Consider the following 25,133-nt stretch of genomic DNA (forward strand, 5'->3'; position numbering starts at 1 on the left):
GCCAAATGAATGACCCACTTGTGGGCAATAAATTTCTAGAAATAACGCATGAGTCCAAGACTACAAAAATGTTTTGGGGTCTGGTGGTGGTGCAGTGAGCTAAGTTGCCACCTGCCATGCTGGCTCTTGTATTATCTGAGTGCCGGTTCAAGCCCTGGCTGCTGGGGCTGGCGCTGTGGCGTAGCGGGTAAAGCCGCTGCCTGTGATGCCGCCATCCCATATGGGCACTGGTTCAAGTCCTGGCTGCTCCACTTCTGATCCAGCTCTCTGCTATGGCTTGGGAAACCAGTAGAAGATGGCCCAAGTCCTTCAGCCCCTGCACCCACGTGGGATACCTGGAGGAAGCTCCTGGCTCCTTGCTTTGGAAGATCTCTCTCTCTCAACCATCCCCTTCAAATAAAGAAATAAACCTTTAAAAAACGAAATAAAACTCTTTGAACAACATAATAAAAATGCTGCAAACAAAAGAAAAAGGAAGCCGTCAACAAGGCTTTGCTGGGAATTTCTGCCGGTCAGCGACGCAGGGCAGGCAGCTGGAGGTGATCAGAACTGCAAGCTCCGAGGAGGTGGGAGGACGCGAGTGATGCACACGTTGCCTCATTCCTGCCCAGCACAGCCCCATTTTTGAAGACAGACGTGAATGAGAGCCGGTATCAGCTCGCGGCCTCTCTCGGGTGGGGATGTGGGGATGTGGTTTACCCGTCCCCGAGTTCCCCCGGGGCTGAGGATGGCGCAGCTCGCCCCTTGGGGTTCTCAGGCGAATGGATGAACTTGGCCTGTGAACTTCCAGCCGGGAGGGCCTGGCCGTGCTGACACTGAGCGAGGCAGCCTTGGTGCTCTGTCAGCCTTCACATCTGCTGTGCGGGCAGCAATCGGCTTCTTGTTCAGGGTGCCCAAGCCAGAGAGCTGCCATTGCTGAGAGAAACAGGGCCCTCCCCGACCCGGCCCCTCCCGGGGAGCTGAGGCGGACAGTGGGTGCTGAGTGTCCCAGACTGGGAAACAGGCAACTCGGAGGCCGGAGGGGGCGGGCGGGCATCCTCCAGCGCCTCTGTCTCCTCGGATTCCGATAATCTCCTTGCACCTGCACAATCTCTTTGAGGGATGGTGGGGAAGAAGACCTTTGGGAGTGCAAGCTGCCTTGAGCTGGGGGCAGAGCCAGGTCCCTGCATCCCCCCCATCAGCCCACCATCAGTCTGATGGCTCAGGGGCCTGACCCACCCCAGAGCAGAGAGAAAACCAGACCCGGAGGCTTTATCCTCAACATTTTATTCATTCCCTTGGCAGGGGGAGGGGCGTAGCCCCGAGCCAGCAGCCAGGTGAGGCAGTTGGGGTCCGAGTGATTTTCCAGAATAGTACATACAGCACGGAGCATGCAGGAACAGGACGGGAAGCAATAAGTTAAAGCCACATAAGTTACGAAACAAAAAATAATATATACTTTCTCTCTCTTCCATCCCCACTGAGGACCCACGCCCCGGGAAGCCGACAGATAGCCCGAGAAAAAGCAGCACCGTCTTTTGGGACTTTGGGGGTGAGTATAGGGTGGGCTCCCTGTGGCCTGAGGGTCAGCAGCCCACTAGCACCGCTCCTGGGGCGGGGGCCTCAGGCCCTGCCCCCCTGGGGACATGAGAGGCAATAGGAGGAGCAGCAAGTTGGGGGAGAGGGAGGGAATGAGAGCCCAGGGCTGGGGGGGGGGTGAGGTGGGGTGGGGGGGTGCGGAGCCCCCTCCCGCCTGCTGGCCTGCCCGCCCGCCCACTGGGGGCTTCCTGCTGGCTGCATGCAGGGCTGCTCTCTCTGCCCACAGCCCCAAGGGCTCCGACGCCCCCAGACTGGCCGGGACTCTGCATCGTCATGGCCTGCTGCAGGGAGGCAGAGCAGCTGTGGAGGAGGGAGGCAGGGGCCTGGTGGTGGTGGTGGTGGTGGGGTGGGGTGGGGGGGGTTGAGGAAGGGGCTGTCACCTTCAGCTAAGCAGGAGAGAGCAGAGGCCTGGCAAGTGGCCTGCTTGGGAAATGGGCCTGGGGTTGCACAGCAGGCACCAGCCCAGTATCCTGGCTGGAGGCAGAGCGCTCAGGCCCCAGGCTGGGTGGGTGGCTGTGCGTGGGAGGGAGGGAGGGGCTGATTCTCCTGCTTGGTTCAAGCTGCCCACTGCCTCCTGCTCCCCGTGAGTGGATCATGGCAAGAATAACTTTTGGAGAAGGTGCTTAGAGCTGGCTGGGTGCAGCCTGCTCAGGCGTGGTGATGGCCCCCTCGGTGGTGGGGTGGAGGAAGGGGCTGGTATCCAGGCTGGCCTGAGGTCCAGGCTCAGCTCTCAGACACCCAGGGGTCCTCCTGCACTCACCCCCTAATACTGTCAAGTGTCGGGGGAGCCCAGGTGGTGCAGAAGCCAGGGGGGACCCTCAGCACCCCAGGGGGCAGCTGGGGGGCTGGGGCCTGGGCCAGGTGAGCAAGGCCTTGCTCCCAGGCAGTGGCAAGGCAAGGCTTGAGCAGTGAGTTCAGGGCAAGCATTGGGCAGACGCATGAAAAGCACCTGGCAGGAGCCCTGTGTCAGAGGGAGAGCCCAAGAGTGGCAGTGAGGTGGAGCCACAGTGTCCCCCAAGTCCCAGTGCAGGCAGTCGGGAGAGCTTCCAGCCCCAGGCTGGAAGGCCGGGGCAGTGAGAAGCTATGCAGGAGGTGGAAGCTGGGGGGACCCGAGGGACCCTGACTCTCCCCTCCCATCCCCCGAAACCCACAGCCAAGCAGCCCTGCTCCGAGCCCTGCTGCTGTCAGCGTGGTGGCAGGTTCCGCCTCCCCTCCCAGCTGCTCTCTGGAGTCTAGCTGGAGTCCCTCCTGCTGCAGCGGCGGCGGTGGGGGGGGGACCCCGGGGCTCCGGGGCTCCAACGCCCTACTCGGAGACCTCGGACTCCTGCGAGAGGTACTTCTCTGACATCTCTGTGATTTGGATCACGTGGCCTCTGCTCTTCTTCTTCTTCCGGGAGGGGCCCGCGGAGAGGCGGGATTTGGAGGCTGCTGCCAGGGACATAAGGGTGGGGGAAAGGAAGGCACTGGAGGCTGGCTGCTGTTGACACCTTTGGGGTCACCGTGCCCCTGCCTCTCCCCCTCCTCGGGTTCCTGGGCCGCGCGTACTCACCGACTCTGGATCGGGACTGCACTGCGCTGATCACAGCGGCCGAGGGCAAGTCCATCCTGGTGGGGGGGGGGTGGACAGAGGGATGTGGTGGGAGGGGAAGGGAGCCCGTGGTTCTGGCTCCCGTGGGAATGAGGGCCCAGGGACTGGCAGGGGGAGGGCATGTGGCAGTGTGTGTGCACGGCCACACGATCCCTGCCTCCCCCACCACGCACGGGAGCCATGCTAACGATTTTCCAAGCGGGCCAAGCTCCCGGATTGTAAGTGGCCAAGCCGGGACTGGAACCCAGGTCTGCCCAGTGGTCCCTCCCTCCAGCCCTCCTCCCTCCACCCCGCGCACCTGCTCTCCTCGCCCTCCACCAGCTTGTGGTAGGTGGCGATCTCGATGTCCAGGGCCAGCTTCACATTCATGAGCTCCTGGTACTCGCGCAGCTGCCGCGCCATGTCCTGCTTGGCCCGCTGCAGGGCGGCCTCCAGCTCGGCCAGCTTGCCCTTGGCGTCCTGGAAAGCCAGCTCGCCCCGCTCCTCGGCTGTCTGGATGCTCTCCTCCAGTTTCAGGCACTGCAGCCAGGTGGACAGAGGGGAAGGCGTTGGGGAGCGGAGCAGGGAGGGGGCAGAGAGGGTGTGTGTGTGTGGGTGGGTGCCGCACTGGCTCTGCAGGCTTGTCCTGGCCGGATGCCGGCTCCGGGGCCCTCCACTCCCTCCTGTGAGCCTTATCACTGCCTTAGGAGGCTTGCTCCCATCCCATTCTGCAGGTTAGAAAACCGAGGCATGGAGGCTCAGGGTCACGAGCACCCTCCCCTCCCCCTGGAGGGGGGTGCTCCTCACGTGACTCTTGGCGGAGAGGATCTGGGAACGCAGTTTCTGGATGCGCACGTTGAGGGCGGCGATCTCACAGCGGCTGCTCTGCAGGCTGCTCCCGAACTCGGCCGAGCGGGCTGCCCGCTCCTCCAGCTGCAGGGCCGTGGGGGAGGAGGGTGGCAGTGAGGGGCGGCTCCTGTGTCGCCCCCAGCACCCCGGCTCCGCCTTGCTCGTGAGCCCCTGCACCGTGCCCCACCTGCCCAGCATGGCTGAGGGCTTCTCTCCCGGCTGCTTCCCCCCAACCCCCCGGGACGGTCAGGCCGCCCCACCCCTGTGCGTCTCCAGTCCCCTCTGGGATATTGGTCACCCTGGGGCCCACCAGCAGTGCCAACCTGGTTCCGGGAGTGCGCTTCAGCCTCCTCCAGGCTGCGGGCCGCGATGGCGTCGTACTGAGCTTTCACCTCCTCCACGATGCCGCTCAGGTCGATGGGGCAGCGGCTGTCCACGCCCAAGGTCACCGACACATCCTTCACTTGGGCTGCCAGGTCCTTCAGCTCCTGGCCGGGCACAGACGCGGGGGGCTCAGGGCTGGGGGACAGGGCATGAGGCCCCCCTGCTGCCCCCGGTGCCTGTTCCCCTTCGCGAGTCCCTGGAGAGATGGGAAAGGGTGACTTCCTGCTGCGGCTTCCCCTCGGGCTGGATGCCCCCATCCCCCACCTGGCTCTGTCCATCTGAGCAGAGGGGAGCAGGGCCGGGAGGGCTCTTGGCTCCCCAGGTCACCCTGGCTTTGGGTCTGCAGAGCCACGTTCGTCCCCAGGCTCCCCCAACATTGAATAAGTGTTGGCATGCAACCCCTGGTAGGTGGCCTGCACCCTACTCCTGACCCATAAGTGCAGCTGCCCCAATATTTGCTTTCTTTTCTCCCTGTCCTGTGACCTTGGAGAAGAGTGAAACTACCCCCCCCTTTCCCTGGGACTCACCAGGGGCCAGCCCCCTACCTCGCTCTCCCCTACCCCCGCCGCCCAGGCTCCCCAGACCACAGGGGAGCAAGCCGAGGCCCAGGGAGTCATGGAACCACTGCGGGTGGTAGGGCTGGGCCTGGAGCTGGTGCTGTTGGCTGGGCAGCTGCACGGAGCCAGAGCAGCTCGGACGTCTTTCCAGCCTTTTGGCAAGCTTTCTGGCCAGCGTGCTCTCTAGAGGCTTGCAAGGGGTCTGTCTTGGGTGGCCTGAGTGGGGGACGGAGGACAAGCGGCACACAGGGCTTCCCCTGGCAGCCTTGTAGGAGGGGAGGAGAGGCGGGGAGGGAGCCTGGTGGAGGCAGGGGTGGGGTAGGGTGGGGTGGGCAGGGCTGGGGCAGCGCCTGCATCCTGCGCCTGCTGGCCCTGGCAGTCCACCCGAAGCCCCCGGTTTCAGCCATCAGCTCGCAGTCCGCGTGCCTAGCTTGCAGACTGCCTCGTGATTTTTGAAATGCGATCCAGTTGAGGGCTCTGCATGGGGTCTTCAGATAGCTCAGAGACCAGGCGCCTACCCTTCTCGTTCGGGTTTGCACACAAGGTTTTGAAACTGCCTTGTGCGTACTCTCCGTTAACCGCAGACCCGATCTCTCTCTCTCTCTCTCTCTCTCTCTCTCTCTCTCTCTCTCTCTCTCTCTCTCTCCCGCTTTCCTGGTTGTCTTCGTAACTGAGAACGCCGGCTGGCTGCCTCGCAGGATCCCCACATCGGGGGCTTCGCTGAGCACCCGAGCCAATGATGTCCAAACTGCACCTCCCTCCGCTGCAGAACCGGCACTCGGCTCTCGGGGCTGTGTCGAAGCCGAGTTCAGTTGAATGGTTTGTGACTGCACCCTGAGTGTGGCTCTGACCTTGGGCCCTTGCTGACCCTCTGAACGTGCACCTGTATGTTCAGAGAGGCACAGCCGGTGGGCGCGGCTCTCGTGTCTGTCCCTGGCAAAGGCTCTGCTGCTTCTGCCCGGCGACCTGTATGCCAGAGCCGTGGCTGTAGGGCTGAGGGCTGTTGCGCGTGGCTGCTGCCTGGTGACAAGGAGGGGCTCCTGAGAGGTGGTGGGCATTGTGAGACCCCCCTGGGGGCAGTCTGGAGGACCCTGGGCTCAGTGGCCAGCCTCATGGTGAGGGCTTCTGGCTGGACTTCACGTGAACTTTAGCTGGGGCCCCCAAGCAGAAGCAGGCTGTGGGGCTGACTCCAGCCAGTACTACATGCACCATCACTCTGGGCTTGTGATGCTGTCCCCCCTCCCCCACCCCCAGACCACCACTGCCACCTCCAGGGGGAGCTGGCGTCCCAGCCGGGGACGAGAGGGTGCTGCGTGTACAGCCATCCTCACGGGGTTCCGTGCACTGGGTAGGTGGTGCTCTCCTGGGCCCCTCTGTGCTGGCTGGTAAAACGCAGGGTTTGCTGGCATGAGACTCTCATTGCCAACACCTTTTATTAGCCAGGTGACCCTCATCAAGTTGTGAAGTCTCTCTGAGCCTCAGTTTTCTCATCTGTAAAATGGGTATAATCACAGACCCGAAACCAGCTGAGGTTTCTTCAATGCTCACCCTGTGCCTGACATGGTTCTAAATGCTTTTGGGTGCATTAACAGAACACAGCTTCCGAGCAGCCCAGTGAGGTAGGTGCTGTTAATCTCCCCGCTCTATATATGGGCAAACTGAGGCGAACAGAGATTAAACTAAGCTGTTCCAGCACACACAGCTCCTGAGCCAGGATTCAAATTGGCATTGCTCAAAAATCAATGCTGTTTCGATCATTACTTCTACTTCATAGGGTTGTGAGAGCGAATTGAGATTAAGTCAGCAAAGCACTTAGCCTGGAATATAGCAGGTGCACAATAGGTAGTCAGAGAGGGGGATGTTTTAGGGTTTCTGGAGGGGCAGGTGGATGCGGCCAGAGCCCGAGTGTACTGGGAGCTGCACCAGAAGCTGAGGAGGGGAGGGCTATGAGTTTCTGCCCCCAGGGTCTCCTCATTAGTCTGTGTCCTGGAAGGGAGGGGCAGAGGGGTGGTCTAGGGGGCTGCTGTGTGTAGATGAGGCCTTGGGGTCTTGATCAGCTGGCTGGGGAGGGTTTGTAGAACACATGCCAGCTGCCTCTGTGTGTGTGTCCATGCGTGCATGCGTGTGTGTGCATGTGTGTGCGTGCATGTGCACATGTGTGCTGGGGCTGGGCTGGGCCCCTGCGGCAATGTTTTTCTGATCCAGCATCTGCTCCAAAGCCGAAGCTACAGTGCCCAGGTGTTTTCCTTCCAAGTGGGGCAGCCGCAGCCGGTGCCTCCCTTTGCTCGCAGCTGCTCTGGCCAGTGAGGCAGCCCCTAATCACCTGTGCTACTGAACACTTGAAGGGGGCCAGGCCCAAGTCAGAACAAACTGTGAGTATGAAGTACACACTAGGAACTGGTGCTGTAGTGAAGTGGGCACTGGTTCGAGACCCGGCTGCTCCACTTCCGATCTAGCTCTCTGCTATGGTCTGGGAAAGCAGTGGAAGATGGCCCAAGTCCTTGGGCCCCTACACCCCTGTGGGAGACCCAGAAGAAGCTCCTGGCTCCTGGCTTCAGATCGGCTCAGCTCTGGCTGTTGCGGCCATCCTGGGGAGTGAACCAGCAGATGGAAGACCTCTCTCTCTCTCTCTCTCTCTCTGTCTGCCTCTGCCTCTCTGTAACTCTGCCTTTCAAATAAATAAATCTTAAAAAAAATACACATTAGATTTTTCATACTTAGACGCATAATTCAAATGATCTGTTTTTTTTTTTTTTTTAAATGTGGCATCTAGGGGTGAGTGCATAGCCGGATGATTTAGGTGCCAGTTAAGATACCCGCATCCCAAACTGGAGTGCTTGAGTTCCACGTCTGACTCTGGCTCCAGGCTCCAGCTTCCTGCTAATGCAAACCCTAGGAGGCAGGGCCGATGGTTCAAGGCACTGGCCTTCTGCTGCCTCTGTGGGATCCCTGGGTTGAGTGTCTGGCTCCTGGATCTGATCCCAGCCCAGTCCATTTGGGGAATGAATAAAGCAATAAGGACTCTCTGTATCTGTCTCTCCAGAGAACTTGAAATGACATATGGGGCTCACAGAGCTATTCCAGGGGGCAGCACTGGCTTAGAGACCCCCCTGGAGTGGGTGCAGAAAGTTTGTAGCCAAGGGGCCAGTGTGGTCTTTGCAACCTCCTGGCCCCAACACCAGCTCACCACCTCGCTGCCTCCCGAAATGTCAGCCCCACAGCCCCATAGTCAACCAGGCACAGAGCAAAAAGAGCTGGGGAAGAAACCCAGTGTCTGTACCGACTGCGTAGATGCTTTCCTTGTCATTATTCCCGGGCCACACAGCGTAAGCCCTGATGGATGTAGCGTTAGCGTCGCTTCAGGTTTTGTAAGTCACCCAGAGAGGGGACCCACACAGTGGACTCTACGCCGTCTCATATCTCAGGGTCTGGGGATCTGGGGGGAGGGGTCTTGGAATCACTGCCCTGAGGAGACCAGAAAGGGACAGCTGGACCGCCAGGCACCTGCTACGCAGCCTGCAGTCCCTTCTCCACGGGGGTCCTGTAACTGCATAGACCACACTCCGAGACCCCCATGCACAACCCCTCTGTGATACCCAGCCCCGATACACATCACAGGTGACAACGTCTGACCCCGCCTCTGGCCCAAGACTCCATGTGAGTGACTTTCCAGAGCCCCGGCTCCTGCCCCAGCCCTGTCTGCTCTCAGCACAGTGGCATCTTTCTCTTTAATCACCAAATTCAGTCCTGCCTCCCCACTCTCCCCGCTGCCTGGGATGCAGTCTGGGACGTACACGGGACTGGCCCCATTTCACAGGTGAGGGAGTGATGGTTGAGGCACAGAGGGGACATACATGGCACTCAGAGTCGCAGAAACGGTAAAGAGGAGTTTTGTAGGGGTGCCGCGGCAGGGCCCGGGGATAGCGCTGGTCACCTCCAGCCATTTGCCTCTTTGATTGCCACACCTGCAGGGTGCCTGTCCTGGCTTGGAGCATAAGCTCTGAGCTTGCCGAGGCGTCCGTGAGCGCAGGGACAAGGCCGGCTGCAGAAATGCTGGCCCTGCTCACAGTGAGTATGGGCAGAGGGACGCCTAAGCCAAGCCAGCCAGCAGGTGCGGTGTCCCGGTCGGCTCCCTGCCCTTCCCCACACACTCAGGCTTTTCAGGGTCGATGGTGGAGGTGGTCCACTGGGGGCGCTGCCTCCCTCCCTGCTGTTCTCAAGGCTCTGAGCTGTGCTATGGCCATATCTGGTCTTAGCCCTACCCTGAGGGGAGCCCTGGCTGGGGGCGGAGCCTGCTGCAAAGCCCCCCCCCCCCCACCTCACCTTGCAGAGCCGAGGCCATGAAGCTGTGCTCAGAGGTCCCCCAGGGCTATTTTAGCAGAGCTCTGCGAAGATGCCTTTGAACTTGGCTGTGGCGCTGCAGCTTGGCACCAGCCGTTTGTAGCACAAATGTTGCTAAACCCCTGTTGTCCCCCACGATGGCTCTGCCTCCTGCTCTTAGCTGGACCAAGGGCATTTGTGGAAGGGGGCCCTAGCCCAGCAGTACCTGCCCTCCACCCCCGCAAGCCCTGCATCGGGCTGTGGATGGGAGAATGCAGCTTCGCCTGGGGTTGGGGGGAGGGAGCGGCAGGTGGCAGCCACAGCTGGGTCCACCATGCACATGTGGGCAGCACACACACCAGGACTGGCTGGGCTATGGACTGACCCCCGTGCCTGCTTTTACTGGGTCTCTTTTGTCCCCTGCAGGAGTTGGTACTGCCAGGGAACGAGAGAATTCTGATTGCAAGCTGCCCCTGCCCGAGCCCCAAACTGAGTTGGCTGTGACACACGCTGAGCAGAGCTGGCCTGGGTGGGTGGGTGGGTGGGTGTGGGGCAGCTGTGGCTCAGACTGCAGGGGTTAGAGAGAGACCAATGCCATTGGAATGGTTGTTCAAGGCTCCTGGACTGAGGCCAGACTCCCGATCCCCGCCTGGGGCACCTGCTGCCCTGCACGCCCTCAGCTCTCCAGCACGGGTGAAGACATGGTTCTCTCTCAGAGAGGGGTCTTTGCGGGGAACCTGCCTGTGCTCCACGGGGCAGGTGGAAGGCGGACATGTGGGATTGTGGACGGGAAGGCGCTTGGGAAATTGTGACTGGCGCAGGTTCCAAGCCGCACCTCACGCTGTTCCCTCGCCTGCCTCCCGCCCCCCACCTCCCTTGCCTGTGGACCGGTCAGCTCCTGGCTCAGCCGGACACTGGCCCCGTCTCACTCACCTGCTCGTAGATGGTCTTCATCAGCTCCACGAAGCTCTGCAGGCCCTTTAACTTGGTTTCCAGTTCGGTCCGTCGGAGACACTCTGCGTCCAGGTCCTAGGGTTGGGAGCAGTGGTGAGAGATGGAGAGGGAGAGGGAGGGCCCGGCCCAGGGCAGGAGTGGTGGTGGTGGTGGGGGGCTTTGCTTCCTGGGTGAGAGTGGGCGTGGTTCTGGAGGAGATTGGAGCCTGGGAAAGGAGTGGCATGTGGACGGGGGTGTCTGCTGGCCCCAGGGGAGGTGACCCTCCAAGCCCGGCATGGGCACAAAGGACAGCAGGTGGTCTTGAGGGGAGGGGCTGGGGGGCCGTGCATGGAGAAGCCCCAGGGAGGCAGTGGTACCTTCTTCAGCTGGACGAAGGTAAACTCCAGGTCTGTGCGCTTGGAGATCTCATCCTCGTACCTGGAGGGGAGAAGGAGGCAAGGGAGCTGGGGCCTGTGCACCTCGCCCAGGCAGCTTCCCCCAGGGCCTGTGCCAGTGGGGAGACAGTGGCCCTTCCACGTCCTCGCTGCATACTCCCCCTGCTGTGACACCCTGGCGCGGGCAGGGCACCTGTTCTCTTCCTCCTGTTCACCTCCCCTCCCCTCTGCCCTGTCCTCCCCTGGCCACTTCTGGTCGCTTCCTCTCTGCTTCACGTCTACCTCCTCCAGGAAGCCTCCCCAGGTTGTGTAGCCCTTGCACCCGGCACTCTCCGTTCTTTCGTATTTTCCCCTATCAAGCTCAGGTTCAGATGCTTTGGGGCCAAGTCCCCTCGGACTTTGCTACCCCCACCCCTCTCAAGTTCCCCATAAGCGTGGTCTCAGGTTCATCATGGGTGGGCCTGGGTCCTGCAGGCTGCACTAAGCCCACCAGTGATGCACCTGTGCCTGCAAGATGAACCTGTAGAAGCTGCGACACCTGGATCCGATGCCCAGTCTCGGAGAGCGAGTCCGCTGGGCCAGTCCACGTTTACAAACTGCCTCTGGTGCTGTTGAACTAAGGGAGTTTCTGTAACTTCAGCCTCCTCCCCTGGCGTGTGCTCGTGTGTGTGTGTGTGTGTGTGCCAGCTGGAGCTGCCAGAGCCCACCTCTGATGCAACCAGTGCTCAGCAAACTGTAGCACCTTCCTCCTCGCTCTGGTGTCCACCGGCCTCTGCTCCTGTCCCAGCAGCCGGATGTAGGGGCTCCGCACCACGAGTTTCCCTCCCTCCTCTCCAGGAATGCCTGAATCACCAGCGGCTCTAATTACAGCCGCCTGCCTGCCCGGGTCTCTGACCTCACAGCAGAGACCCGGCTGCCCTCGTGTTGGCCCTGTGGAGCACCAGGGGTGGACCCACAGGCACCAAGCGTGCCCTCCTCCCTGCCTGGTTCGGCCTTCCTTCTGCCTGTCGCTCAGGGCTATGAGGGCGCTGGGCAGATGTGCGCAGGGGTGGGGTGGGGGGTGGCCTGCCCAGCAGAGCAAAACGCCTGGGGAAGGGAGCACCAGGTACCTCCTAGCCACGCCTCCCACGTGCCGGCGCTTCATCCACACCCTGCCCAAGCCCCAGCTATGGGATGCCATGGGTCCCCTTCTACCGAGGAGGTCACGGCTGATTAGGGAGGGGGCTTGGGAGCTGCATGGGTCTCACAATCCTGGGACCTCTGTCAGCTCTTGCGTGAGCCTTGGGGGCGTGGCGCTCCTGGTGGCATTGTGTGCGCATGCAGCAGGCTGATGTCTCCACAGCGGCACATGGTGCCCCTGCACCTGCTGTGGCCTCTGACATCCTCTACACACCCCGCATAAATTCTAGGTGCTGGCTGACTCCAAAGGCTTCCTGCTAGGAGCCAGTGCTGTGACGCAGTGGGTTAAAGCCCTGGCCTGAAGCGCTAGCATCCCATATGGGCTCTGGTTCTAGTCCCAGCTGCTCCACTTCTGATCCAGCTCTCTGCTATGGCCTGGGAAAGCAGTAGAAGATGGCCCAAGTCCTTGGGCCCCTGCATCTGCATGGGAGACCCAGAAGAAACTCCTGGCTTCGGATTGGAGCAGCTCCAGCCATTGCGGCCACCTGGGGAGTGAACCAGCGGATGGAAGACCTCTCTCTCTCTGTCTCTACCTCTCTCTCTAACCCTGTCTTTCAAAAAAAAAAAAAAAAAAAAAAGCCTTCCCGCGCTGGAGTCAGGCTTGGGGTGATCTGCTAAGCGCCCAGCCCCCTCCTTGCCTCTCCCCGCACTGCCCCCTGGTGGGCGCCCCTCCTGCCTCCTTATCAGACACCTCACTTTTGCTGGGCCCACCAGGGGTTTCTCAATGCTGGGGGCCTGTCCTCTCCCCCACCCGATCTGTTTTTAGCTCTGTCCCCTGCAAAACCTTAAGAGGGAACCTGGTGCCTGGGGTTGGGGCCTCCAAGTCTTGGCGAGCCGCCCAACCCCTGGGTTGCAGCCTAGGCTGTTGAGGAAGGGGCACAGAGGTGGGGCCGGCTAGGGGCACAGGGGCTTCTCTGTGGCTCTGAGGACCCTCCCAGGGCACAGAGAGACATGCCAGGGGAGGGCAGCCCAGGGGGCACGCCCCTATGCCAGCAAGCCTGCCCGGCCACTCTGCTCTCTCCCTGGACCTCTGGCTGGGTTTGGTGGCAGTGGGCTGGGGCCAGCCAAGGCTTCAGCCCCGGGGAGAGGCTGGTGGCATAGCAGGGTCCTGGGGCTGCAGTCAGACGCTGGGCGCCAGTCACCTTAAGGCTACCACCTCAGCTTCCTGGGGCAGGCAACCTTGCTCCAGGTCATCTCATGCCTGATTTGACTGGGTTCCCCCCAGCCAGCTCTTCCCCACACTCTAGTACCCTGAGTGGCTTGCCTATGCCATCTCTGAGCCCCTTTGCACGAGCTGGGCCTCTGCTTTGTCCTCAGTAAACAGAAGGGTTCGGTCGGCGTGTCCTTGGCGCATCCTTGGGGGTCCCTGCTACCCCGCACGATGCCCGCCTTCTTCCCCATCCTCAGCAACCAGCTCCCAGACTGTGCACAGTCCCATCTCACCTTTGTTTATTCCTGGGAACGAGAGGCTGACCTCATCGCCTGCAGAGGCAGGGCACAGCCCCTCCCTGTCAGGGCTCTGCCTGGTGTCTCCCAGGCCCTGGGGGCCTCCCCCACCCTGGGCCGTGCACTGCCAGGCTGCAGGTTCCCCCTTGCAGCCCACACACCCTGCAGCCAGGCCGGCGGGCTCCGAGAGGGGAAGAGAGGCCCTGAGCCCAGTCGGGCCGAGTGAACAGACAGCAGGCTCTTGGAGAGCCGGCTGCAGGCCCAACGGGGGGGGGGGGGGAGCCTGCTGAGAACAATGAGTGGCATCTGGACAGAACTTGTAGTTACAAAGGCTGGGCGGCTGGGAGTAGCTGTGTGCGGCCACTGGCCGAGGCTCGGGGTGGGGTGGGACACAGCATGCCTGGCTGTGTGTTTAAGGACGAGCCCTGCCCTCTCTGGTCTGTTCTCTTCTCCACAAAAGGAGGCCCCCACACTCCCACTTGGCTCTGCTGCTCTCCCACCTTCCAGGCGAAGCACCTGACCCTCCTTGTTAGGGTCTCGGTGGGGTATCGGGAACTTAGACAGCTCCCAGCAAATGTGCTGTGTGTGTTTCCCTAGGACAGGGAAGGCAGGGCTTAGGGACAGGAGCTGGGCAAACTCAGCCTCAGCCCAGGCCCCCTGCCCCAGCCCGTTAGAGGGTGCTGAACTGCCGGCTACCTCCTCGGACCCGCCCCAGGGGCATCAGCCATCACCACTGCCCTTCGTGGGTAAAGGGAGCCGAGATGCAGAGTTAAGTGCACTGTCCCAGGCCTCCAAGCTAGCGCGGGCTGGGGGCAAGGACTCACCCGCCTCCCGAGCCTGCGCCCGTAACCACTGGACCGTACTGCCCCCCGGCTCTCTGCCTGTCCCTTTAAGCCCTGTCTCCTGTACCTCTCTACTTTGCCTGGCACGCTGTGACCTACAAAGCCATGCTTTCCCGTCCCCGGCTCGCACCCTGGACACATCCCTCTCCTCTCCAGCCCACTCGAGACAAAAACCCACAGCCACATCCCCAGTAGAAGCCCCTGTGTGGTTCTGGTGGTGACATAATTCCCCCAGCCCGCGCGGCTGCAGGTTGACCGCGGTATCCCGCAGTGTGCGTGCAGCGCCTGGCCTATACCAGGCTCTCAATAAAAAATAAAGACAGGGCTGGCGCTGTGGGGCAGCGGGTTAACACCCTGGCCTGAAGCACCAGCATCCCATATGGGCGCCAGTTCGAGACCCGGCTGCTCTGCTTCCTATCCAGCTCTCTGCTATGGCCTGGGATAGCAGTAGAAGATGGCCCAGATGCTTGGGACCCTGCACCCGCGTGGGAGACCCAGAAGAAGCTCCTGGCTTCGGATGGGCACAGCTCCGGCCATTGCGGCTATCTGGGGAATGAACCAGCAGATGGAGGATCTCTCTCTCTCTCAAACTCTGTCTTTAAAATAAATAAAATAAATCTTTAGAAAAAATAAAGCCTCGTGCAGGGCCAGGCCTCCCCGCGTGAGAACAGCTGGGTCTCCGCCCTCTGACCCGGCCCGGGGCCCCTACCTGATTCGAAACTCCTCCACTTTCTGCAGCACCTGCAGCAGGTTGGCCTCGAGCTGCGCCCGCTCCTGGCTCACGGCGCGCAGCTCCTCCTGCAGCCGGCCCTGGTACTCCTCGTAGTGGTGCCCCAGGTCGAAGGCGGTGGGGTCCTGGCCCTGTAGGAAGCTCCAGCGGGTCTCCAGCAGCTGGTTACGCTGCTCCAGGGCTTGCACCTGGGACAATGAGGAGGGCGCCGAGTGGGCCAGGTGTGGGTGCGCCCGAGCGCCCCAACGCGGGCGGGCGGGGGGGGGGCGCTTCCTGGGAGGCGGCGGCTCATCCGTGCATGTCCACCCCCGGGGCCCTGCGTGTTTGGAGTGCGCCTCCTGGGACAAACACTGATCAGCTGAGGGTGCCAAGATCGGAGAGGATCTGATCGAGGTGGAGCCACCCAGCAGGGGGAACCGGGGTGCCGAAGCGTCTGGCAGGCTCTCCTGGGCCGTGTGGGCTGGGGTGGGAGACCCCAGGGAACATGGGCTGCCCCGGGCTCAGCTGCCCCCTCCTGGCTGCAACAAGCCTGGTCTTGTCTTGTTTTGGAAACTTGGGGCCTTGTTAGTGTTTCAGTAAAGACTAATCCTCTGGACACCCCCAGACTCTTCGCAGCCCCCACCCCGCCCTGCCCCAGCCGGAGCCTCAGTTTCCCCAGCTAGAACCACCTCTGACAGCTGCTGGGTGGAAGAACCCAGGGACTGCTTGGATGAAGTATTGATAGCAAATGCTTATGTGGCGCCTACTGTGTGCGGGCCTGCCATCTTTAACTCGTTAAGTCCCTGCGAGGAGCCATCAAGGGTGTGTTATGGACAAGCTAACCAGGTGCCCAGAGGCAAGGAGCTTGGCAAAATTGGCACCGGACAGAGCCAGGCCTGGAATCCAGGCACTTGGGCCCCCTGGCTGTGCTGGGGCCACTGTGGGTCCCGGGACCCCAGCTTCCCCGTTCTGGGCTGGGCTTTGGCTTTCGGTGGGGGCTGGCTTTGCGCTGAGCACTGCTGCTCATCTCCTGCTCGGTCTCCCTCCCCCTCCTCCTACTCCTGCAGGGGCTTCTGTGGCTGTCAGGGTCCCTCCCGGGGTTCTCTCCTCCCCACCCCGAGTTCAGCTCCACTGGGCCCAGGGCTCTCCTGTCTGTGCTCCCAGCCTCTCTCTCTCTCTCTCTCTCTCTCTCTCTCTCAGGAACACCTCCCTGCCCCTCCTCCCAGGGCCTGGCTACCCGACCCCCCCCATGTGTGCTCCTGCAGGAAGCACCCTCTGCCCCCTCCCGGCTGAGCCTGAAAGATGCCTCTTCTTTCCACCAAGACCCTCGGTTATGTACCCTCACTTGTCCTGAGCCGCGGTGGCCCGGGAGCCCTCTGCCCCCTTGGTGCCCAGGCTATGGGTAGCCACCGAGGTGAGGGGCCGGCTGCGGCCTGGCTCCTGCACCGTGCAGGCTGTGTCGGTCCTGAGGATGCCACGCTGCTAAGTCCAGCACTGTCCCCTGCAGCCACAGGTGGACGGCTGGGCCTCTTCCTGCCCCAGCTGGGATGCTGTAGGGTGCTGGCGCCTGGCAGAGCGACCAGCAGCCTCTGGGCCGGTGCCCTGTGTCCCTTGTTACCAGGGGAGGGGTCTCCCCACCCCTCTCCGTCTCAGCCTTGAGCACATCCTCGGGCTTCCCCCCCATGCTGAAGCTCTTGGGAAGCCCCCTTTGCCACTCCCCCAGCAGGAGCACAAGACGATGGCCAAGCTCCCACCCATACAGGTAAGTTCTGCGTGAAGCTGACCTTAGGCCTGCTGTCTGCCGAGATCACAGCCAGACAGGTTCAGTAGGGATGGAGGTCAGGAGGGTGCCCTGCTTTGTATGTGAGAGGGAGTGTTGTGGGGGGGAGGTACCTGCTCACCCCACCTCGCCTCTGTTTTGACAAGCAGAGCCGCGTGTTTACACTGAGGGTGGGGCGAGAGGAGATACGGGAGGCTCCTTCCTCCACCCAGGAGCAGCAGAGAAACCTTCACACCAGGAAGTCCTTCCTTTAGTCTAACCTCACTCTTGCATGCTCCAGCTCCAGCCTGAGCATGTGGCTCTGGCCAGCCAGTCCAGCTGGTCCTAGGGGACCAGGGGCAGCTCCCGTCTCCCTCTCCCCTTGGTGGATTTTCTGTGGCCACCGCCACCCAGAGCCTCTCCTGCAGAGAGTCTCCTCCTTCTCGGAACAGAGACCCAGGGAGGCCGAGGATTCCTGCGCCCTGAGAGGTGCGGGGTGACTGCTTCCCACCCAGGAGGGTGCTGAGCATCGCCGCTTGCTCCTCCTCCTCCTCCTCCTCCTCCTCCTCCTCCTCCTCCCCGTTCTAGCTGGAGCCCCTGTCCTTATACAATGGCAGCTTGACCAGCGGCCCCTGGGAACAAAGGCCAGCTCTGTCTGCCTCCCCATTCTGCAGGTGGGGAAACTGAGGCCTGGAGGCCCAGAACTGACTCCATGGCACTGGCCAGGCCAGGGCAGAGTCTGGGGGGAGGGATATATATATATTTTACAGGGGAGATTGAGTCCACTAAACTACAGCTCCTGACTGGGGCAGGAAGCTGACCACCTGGGAGAGCCACTCCCCCAGGCTCCAGGGGGTGCATCCGGGCCACACAGGTCCTGTTCCTGCGATGGGGGGGAGGGTCTGCTCCATTCCCCAGGGGGGCCGCTGAATCTCACGGGAAAGGCTTGGTGGTATCTTTCTCCACACGCAGAGTGTTTATAGAACACTCGCTGCACACCAGCAAGGTCCTAACTGCTTTTCAAAAATTACCCCATCTGGTCCTGACAAGCGGCGCATTGCCCAGGGGGTCCTGGGGAAACTGAGAGGTGGAGACATTTGCCTGAGGTTGCACAGCCATGGTGTAGCCAGGAGTCAACCCCCATCATGTTCCTGCAGGGGTCCCACTCTCATGGGCTGCCTGCTTCCTCCCAGGGCCCTTGGAGTTGGGGAGGGATGGCAGCAAACAGATCTCCCCCACTGGAGTGGGGGCTCTCGGGGCAGGGCCCCTCCAAAGGGCTGGCACCCCCGGCTCCCTGAGTCTTCCCCACCCCTGGCCCAGAAGGGCACCCCATGTCAAGGCCGAGGTCCAATTCAGCTGCAGGACCCTGCCCCAAGGGCCCCCCCCCCCCCGCCCTCTGCCAACCCTGGCTCCCACTGCCATGGCAGAGGCCCAGGGTGATATGGGGAGCAAAGCCACCCACTGGAGCCAGATGACACAGCTCGGCGAGGCGAGGCGCTCCTTTTAAGGGATTCAGCCAGGTGTGGGGCGGAGGCGCCTTCTCTCCGAGCCCAGCACACCCTCGTCCTCTCACTGCACGGCCCCCGCCCGGCCACTCAGTGCAGAGGAGAAAATTCCGCTCCGGGGGCCAGAACAGGGTGGGAGGCAGGGAAAGCATCAGTCTCCATCCCAGAGAGCACCGACTTTGTCTCTCACAGGCTTGGGTTCAAATCCAGACGGCGCCACTTGCTGTGTGCCCTTGGGCAAGGCACCCAGCCTCTCTGGGCCTCCATCTGCCCATCTGCAGGGGTGCTGTGTGGGTAGGTGACATTGCCCCGGCCGGCCATGTCCCTGTAGAGGCTTAACCCCGGGCAGGGGCTTGGTGTGTGCAACTCGCCTCCCTCTGCCTCCTCTGTCTGCAAGCTCCCGCCTCATGGGAGAGATGAGCACCCCAGAGTCAGCCTCAGAGAGACCAAGATGGAGGCAGGGAGGGGGCCGGGGTGGGCGGCTGGGTTGTGCATTTCCGGGGAGGATCAGTCCAGTGGGCAGACACAGATGGGCAGGAGACAGCGGAGCGGAGGGCTGGCCAGAGAGGCTTCGTGGGGCAGGGAGGCCGGGGAGGTGGACGGGACTTCTCTGGGGGCTCCCTTGCTTGGGGAAGAGATTTGGTGCCCTTGCCCCATGGCCAGTTGCAGGCCATGGGCAGTGGGGTGCAGGACATGTGAGGGTTGGGGTGCCAGGACTCCATCCTGGGACTTTGGGGGAGTGGCATGGGCAGCCCTGCTGGTTGTCTGGTTCCGACCAGAGGCACCCATCCTCTCCCACCTACCTTCCTGCCTCCACACACAGGGCCCCACAGCCCCTCGTGGCCCTGCCCCGGGCTTCTGAGCTGGGCTGCCTTTAGGACCAGAGGCTCCAGGGACCGCCAGGAAGGTCACCTGCACGGCGGAGCCTGCCTCCTCGGGGTAGCAGTGCCGCCTGCCATTGGCTGTGGGCAGGGGCGGGGCTGCTGACCTAAGCTGGGGCTGGCTGACCTCGGCCACCTGCCAGGGGGCGGCTGGGACCCCCGCTCCCGCTTCTGCTGCTCACCTTGCCAATCAGGGAGGCGAATTTGTCATTGAGCACCTTCATCTCCTCTTTCTCCTGGGTCTTCTGCTGCTGCAGGGCCGGGTCCACCTTGAGGTCCAGGGGCACCAGCAGGCTGGGGTTCACGGTCACCTTGGGAATGGTGCCCGTCGGCCAGCAGCCCGTGAAGCTGCGGGAGCTGAAGCTCGGCCCCGGGGCCCCACAGCGGCCCCATCCCGAGGTCCCAGGCCGGGGGCTGCCTGCCGGGGTCGCCTCACAGTCACTGAGGCTGTCGAAGCCAACGACGCAGGAGCGGCAGGCCATGGCGCCCCCCGGCCCGGCAGCGGCAGGGCCCAGGGGCGAGCCAGCAAGGGAGGGAGAGAGCGAGACTCCGACGACGACGGACGGCAGGCTCCTGTCGCTGCCAGGACGGGCTGGGGACTGAGGAGCAAACACCTGTTGTACAGTGCTCATTACAGCAGGAGGGCGGGACGCCTCGCAGCCAGACCAACCTGTTGGATGCTGTGGCGTGCCCGCCCCGCCCCCAGCACCACGCAGGATCTCCCTCGCCGCCGGGGGGCGGGGTGGGGTGGGGGGTAGAGTTGTCTGCAGAGGGGGCTGGTCCCAGAAGCCCCTCAAAGCCTAGGCAAGCCTGGCTCAGGGAGTCAGGGCGGCTTGGGGAGGGGGGGTTGGGAATGGGGAGACTCCAAGAAGAAGCGGCGGAAAGAGCAAGCGAGCGCGTGCCTCTGGCCCCAGACCTTGCTGCATACCTGCAGGGTGACACAGCTTGGCTTGCATACTTCTGGAAAAGATGAGGCTGGCCAGCCCTGAGTTCCAAGTGGGAGGCAGCTGCCCGGGCACCGTGCCAGCCTGGCACTGGAAAACAGCACCTCCTTTCTTTTGGTTCTGGCTGCCAAACACTCCGAGTGGCTTATCTCTCCTCCCCTCCCCCACCCACCCCCACTGTCTCTCCTCTCCTCCTGCCTTCGCCCTATCATTTATTGGTAATCATATTGATATCATCTATCGAGGGCCTGCTATGTGTGCACCCATATCTCGGAGGCTTGGAGTCCTTGGCTTTGGGGGAGTGATGGATTCAGGACTTGTTAGACTGATGGTGACTGGTGTTTGAAAAAGATTTATTTATTTTCACTTTTAAAAATAATTTTAAAGGTTTATTTATTTTACTTGAAAGTCATAGTTACTCACAGAGAGAAGGAGAGAAAGAGAGAGAGAGAGAGAGAGAGAGAGAGAGGTCTTATATCCGCTGGTTCACTCCCCAATTGGCCACAATGGCCAGAGCTGAGCTGATCTGAAGCCAGGAGCCAGGAGCTTCTTCTGGGTCTTCCATGCGGGTGCAGAGCCTAAGCACTTGGGCCATCTTCCACTGCTTTTCCAGGCCACAGCAGAGAGCTGGATGGGAAGTGGAGCAGCCGAGTCTTGAACCAGCACCCATATGGGATGCCGGCACTGCAGGTGGCGGCTTTACCCACTATGCTGCAGCGCCAGCCCCTTAAAAAGAATTTATTTGCAAGGCAGAGTGACGGACTTCCTTTTGCTAGTTCACTCCCGAAATGACTGCAATGGCTGGGGCTGGGCAGAGACCAAAGCCAGGAGCTGGGAACCAGGAGCTTCATTTGGGTCTCTCCCCTGTCAGCGGCAGGGGCCCCAGCACTTGGGCCATCCGTCTTCTGCTGCTTTCCCAGGCACCTTAGCAGGGAGCTGGACAGGAAGTGGAGCAGCCGGGACTGGAATCAGAACGCTGATGCGGGCTGCCAGCATCACTGGCGGCGGCTTAACCCGCAGGGCTGCTCGCTCGCGGGTGCCAGCTTCCGGTCCGGGATTGCTGTTGAACACAACAGTGCTCAGCAGAGGACCCGGAAGTGCGCTCTTGTCCAGGCGGACGGGGCCTGCAGGGGGGCGGCCGCCATCCCCTACAGCTCTGTGGCTTGGAGAATGACCCCCTGCCTCCTCTGCCTTCTGCCCCCTCCACGCCTCCTCTCACCTGGGCCCCTGAATCTCTGGTGGGGCAGGAGGCGTTTCCCCTGTCTCAACCCCACCCCGGGTGCTGGGGGCCGGAGCGGGAGACCCAGGTGATCAGGGATGGAAGGGACCAAGGGAAGAGAGAGCTCCCCAGAGGCGCTTCCCCCTTCCCATAGGCTGGCCGCTGAACTCCTCCACTCAGCACCCACCCGCCGCCCTTTACCCTGGCCTGGTATCCGAGTGGCATGTGGCCAGGCCTGGCCTGCCCTCCTCCCCCACGCCGGTCACCTCCGTGTGCTCCGCCAGTGCCCGAGTGACAGCTCACGGGGCGGGGATGACCCCAACATCCCCTTCTTGCTCACCAAAAGCACATGTGAGAGGGGGTGCTACAGCTTTCTTCACCCAAGGTCACCCAGCAAGAGGCTGGGGGGTGGGGGGCTGCGGGCCTGGCCTCAGGCCACACAACTTATCTTAGCCTCTAAGCTTTTATTAAAATTTTTTTTTAATATTTATTTATTGGCATGAAAGGTGCAGTTAGAGAGAGAGAGCAAGAAGGAGAACGAGCAAGCTCTTGTCTGCTGGTTTACTCTCCAGTGCCTGGACTAGGCCCAGCTAAAACCAGATCTGGAACTCCATCCGGGTCTCCCATGTGGGTGACCAGGGACCCACATACTTGAGCCATCACTGCTGCCTCCCGGGGTGCACATGAGCAGGAAGCTGGAGTGGGAACAGAGTGGGGACCAGGTATTCCGGAATGGGATGTAGTTGTCCCAAGCAGCCTGCCCCAGTTTCTCTGTTTGGGACAGGGAAGGAGGTTGCCTAGGGCAATCCCTTGGCCTGGCCCATTGCTGTAGTCTCCGAGGCAGAGGCCTGGTTCTCCTGTGCGCCTCTGCCAGCCTTCTGGTCGACCTGGGCGGGTGGTAGGTAACTGTGAAGACCCGGGGTTCCAGGCTCGGCTTGTGGGGCTGGGGGGCTGTCTCTGCGCTCGAGCATCGAGCATCAGGTGGCTTTTCTCAGGGCTATTCTGCCTTGGTGGAAGAAGGGGGGACCTGCTGCCCAGGGGGCTCAGGCTGTGGGGCTCCCTCTGGCCCTGCTGTGGACCCCTTGGGCACAGTTGGTGGAGGTGTCTGGTTGTCAGCTCTGGCTGCTGAACTGGAACAGCAGCAGAAAAGCCCAAAACAAACAGAACTCCTGGGCCCCGCCCAGCCCTGCCTCCTCCTCCCTCCCCTTCCTTGTCCCCCCTGCCCCTCCCTGGCTCCACCCCTTGTGGGGGCTCCAGGAGCCCTGGTGCTCAGAGCCCTGAGGACCTCCACCCTCTCTGCGGACCCGCATGATCGGCTCCTGGTCCTGGAAGGAGCCCGGAGCACCCAGCCCCTGGGGAAGCAGGAGACGGGGTGGGGGTTGGGAGAGACATGCAGAGGGGGACTCAGCCCTTCTGGGGGTGTTTGGGTCCGGGGCAGTCTGCCCGCCCCTCCTGGAGGTGCTGTCACATAAGCTGCTGGGCTGGGGGTTTCGGGGTGGGGGTCGAGCTTGGGGAGCCCCAGCTGGGTCTCCGGGAGTCTGTCTTGGTTGTCGCTTCCACGGTGGGTGGCAAAATCTCCTCCCACCTGCCCGCTCCCTTGGGTGGGGAGTGGTCGTTAAGCAAGGGGCACCCTCTTGGCTTTTCTTGCATCTCTTCCTCCACGTCGCTCCTTCCGGCCTCTGAGCCCCCTCCCTCTCTTCCGCAGCCGCCTCTTTCTCCGTGGTTTCCGTTGTCTCTGCCTGCGCCTCTCAGAGCCTCCTGCCCACGCAGGCCTGGCTCTGTCTCAGCCTGGGGGAGGAGAGGCGTCTGAGCCACCCCTGCTGCCCTGCCAGATGGCGATGGCCTTACGGGAATGGCATCCCTGTGTCACAGTTTCAGCGCCTCCCCTCCGCCCTGCGCCCCATTTGGCCCGAGGCACAGCGACCACGAGGCACAGCGGTTGCAAGACACAAAGCTGACGGATGAATGCTGCAGGTTCTGGGACAGCCTGGGGCTGTTGGAGATACAGGGGACTCTCTGGGCAGGGGAACATCTCAGCCTCACTGTAGGGTCACTCCTCCAGGAAGTCCTCCAGGATGAGCCCGCTCAGGTCCCTGGCCCCCTCTCACCCTCTCTCCTGAGTGCCTGTCCACACCAGAGTCATTATCTGGGCCCGTCTCTCTCCCTGATGAGGCTAGAAGCTCCTGGCCTCCCTTCTCTGGATGTTGCCCTTGAGCAGGGCTGTCCCGAGGCCTAGTCCGGGGTGGGGGATAGCCCAGCCTGGGAGCTGCGGGGCAGGGATTTCTTAGGGCCTGGGGCTGGGATTGGGAAGCAAGTGTAGGTCTGAGGAGGCAGAGGCCAAGAAGGGGGAGATGACTGGAAAGACCAGGAGGAGGAGGATTTAGGCTTCCTCTCCCCTCTGCACCCCCCTGGTGTGGCCTCTTGGTCCCTGATCCCCTGTTCCAGGGGACAGGACACATCCTCATGGTTGTAGGCAGAGAGAGGGCAGAGAGGGGGGTGAGGGCAAGTCAGAGACAAGGCACGGGGAGGATGGAGCAGGCGGGAGGGGGCACCGACCCCAGGGCGGTCACCTTCCCAGAGGTGGACAGCGAGCCAAGAGGGGCAGCTGCCTGGGTGGTGGGGGAGGGGCGGGGGCAGTGTCAGGGCTGAGACGTGTGGGTTGGGGGTGCTGCCGTCAGGAGCAAGAGCAGCGGCTGCAGGGAGCTCAGAGGAGCAGTGACTTTCGGGGGCCGTGGACGCTGCCGTCAAGGTCATCTCCTGACCATGAGGCTCAGGGGCCAGACGATTCCCGGGAAAGTCCAACAGGACATTTCACCCTGTGCCCTTCTCCTGCTCTGGGCCCCCTCTTCACGCTCCACTTCTCTCTACAGTCGCTGCCCGGCCACCGCGTCTCCCAGAACCACGGAGACACCCATCACGTTAGAAGACCTGCTTCCTGTGCTGGGGCTCTGCCACTTCCCAGCTGGGCGGCTGGAGGCCAAGTGCTTGACCTCTCTGGGCTGGATGATCATTGCTTTTGTGCCCCCCCCCCCCCCAGTTTGGTTCAGCAAAGTCAGTCCCTAGGGACCTGGCTTCCGGTGTGACGGGCAGGTGCAGGTGTTCTGTAATGAGGCCAGGCCTCTGGGGCTGGCGAGAGGAAGCCCGGGTTAATTACACTTTCCCATCTCCGAGCACTTAGTCCAATTTGTAATTATTTATTGTTGGTTGTTTACCTGTTTGCTTGTGTCTGCTTCCATTAGAATATCTGGGTGCACAGGTCTTGTGGGTGTCCCATGCCTGGTGCATAGTAGGTGCCTGGTGATGACATGCTTCTGGAATGAGCAAGAGACCACCCTTCCGCACATGCGCCTGTTACGTTGCATTGCGACACAGGACATGTGGAGAGATTTTTATTTTTTTAAGGATGTATTTATTTATTTATTTGAAAGGCAGAGTTACAGAGAAGCAGAGGCAGAAAGAGAGGGGGAGAGAGAGAGAGAGAGCGAGAGTGTGAGAGCGAGAGAGAGTGAGAGGTCTCCCATCTGCTTATTCACTCCTTAAATGGCCACAATGGCCGGAGCTGTGCTGGTCCAAAGCCAGGAGCCAGGAGGTTCTTTGGGGTCTCCCATGCGGGTGCAGCAGCCTAAGGACTTGGCCCATCCTCCATTGCTTTCCCAGGCCATAGCAGAGAGCTGGATTGGAAGTGGAGCATCCAGGACTCTAACCAGTGCCCATATGGGATGCCGGTACTGCAGGGGCCTTTCTCGCTATGCCACAGTGCCAGTCCCACTTGGAGAGCTCTGGGTGTGGCAGGGAGAGACTCTGGCTCACAGGGCGTGGGTGTCCCCTCACCAGGCTGAGTCCTGGGTTGACACTGGGTCCCCCTGGGGTATCCAGTGAGCCCCTGCCGGCCATCTCCGAGACTTGCGTTCTACGCCTGCAGCTTCTGCTTTCCTGTCATGGTGAACCCCTTGGATGGCCAAGAACATTGGGGTCCCCCTGCAACAGAAGAAGCAGTGGAAGACTCCCCAGGTTGCCAGAGGCTCCCCCCTCCCCACCAGGCCCAGAGTTTAGTCACAGGTGCCCC

At 61.8% G+C, this 25,133-nt stretch overlaps 1 protein-coding gene across 2 annotated transcripts; it reads right to left on the minus strand.

Annotated features, from left to right (window-relative positions):
* Window positions 1-1,250: 1,250 nt before the first annotated feature.
* Window positions 1,251-19,532, minus strand: KRT80 (keratin 80). 2 transcript variants are annotated; one of them, XM_051845526.2, is made up of 9 exons: window positions 19,087-19,532; window positions 14,760-14,968; window positions 10,566-10,626; window positions 10,189-10,284; window positions 4,318-4,482; window positions 3,953-4,078; window positions 3,465-3,685; window positions 3,128-3,183; window positions 1,251-3,003 (listed from the first exon to the last, which is right to left on the minus strand). In XM_051845526.2, the coding sequence occupies exons 1-9, from the start codon at window positions 19,384-19,386 to the stop codon at window positions 2,882-2,884; spliced, it is 1,356 nt and encodes a 451-aa protein (XP_051701486.1). In that variant the 5' UTR covers window positions 19,387-19,532; the 3' UTR covers window positions 1,251-2,881. The 2 variants fall into 2 exon arrangements, with proteins under 2 accessions (XP_051701486.1, XP_008254707.2); XM_008256485.4 differs by having other exon boundaries at window positions 1,251-3,006; window positions 19,087-19,531.
* Window positions 19,533-25,133: the final 5,601 nt, after the last annotated feature.

Source organism: Oryctolagus cuniculus, chromosome 11, assembly GCF_964237555.1.
Source record: "Oryctolagus cuniculus chromosome 11, mOryCun1.1, whole genome shotgun sequence".
NCBI lineage: Eukaryota > Metazoa > Chordata > Mammalia > Lagomorpha > Leporidae > Oryctolagus > Oryctolagus cuniculus.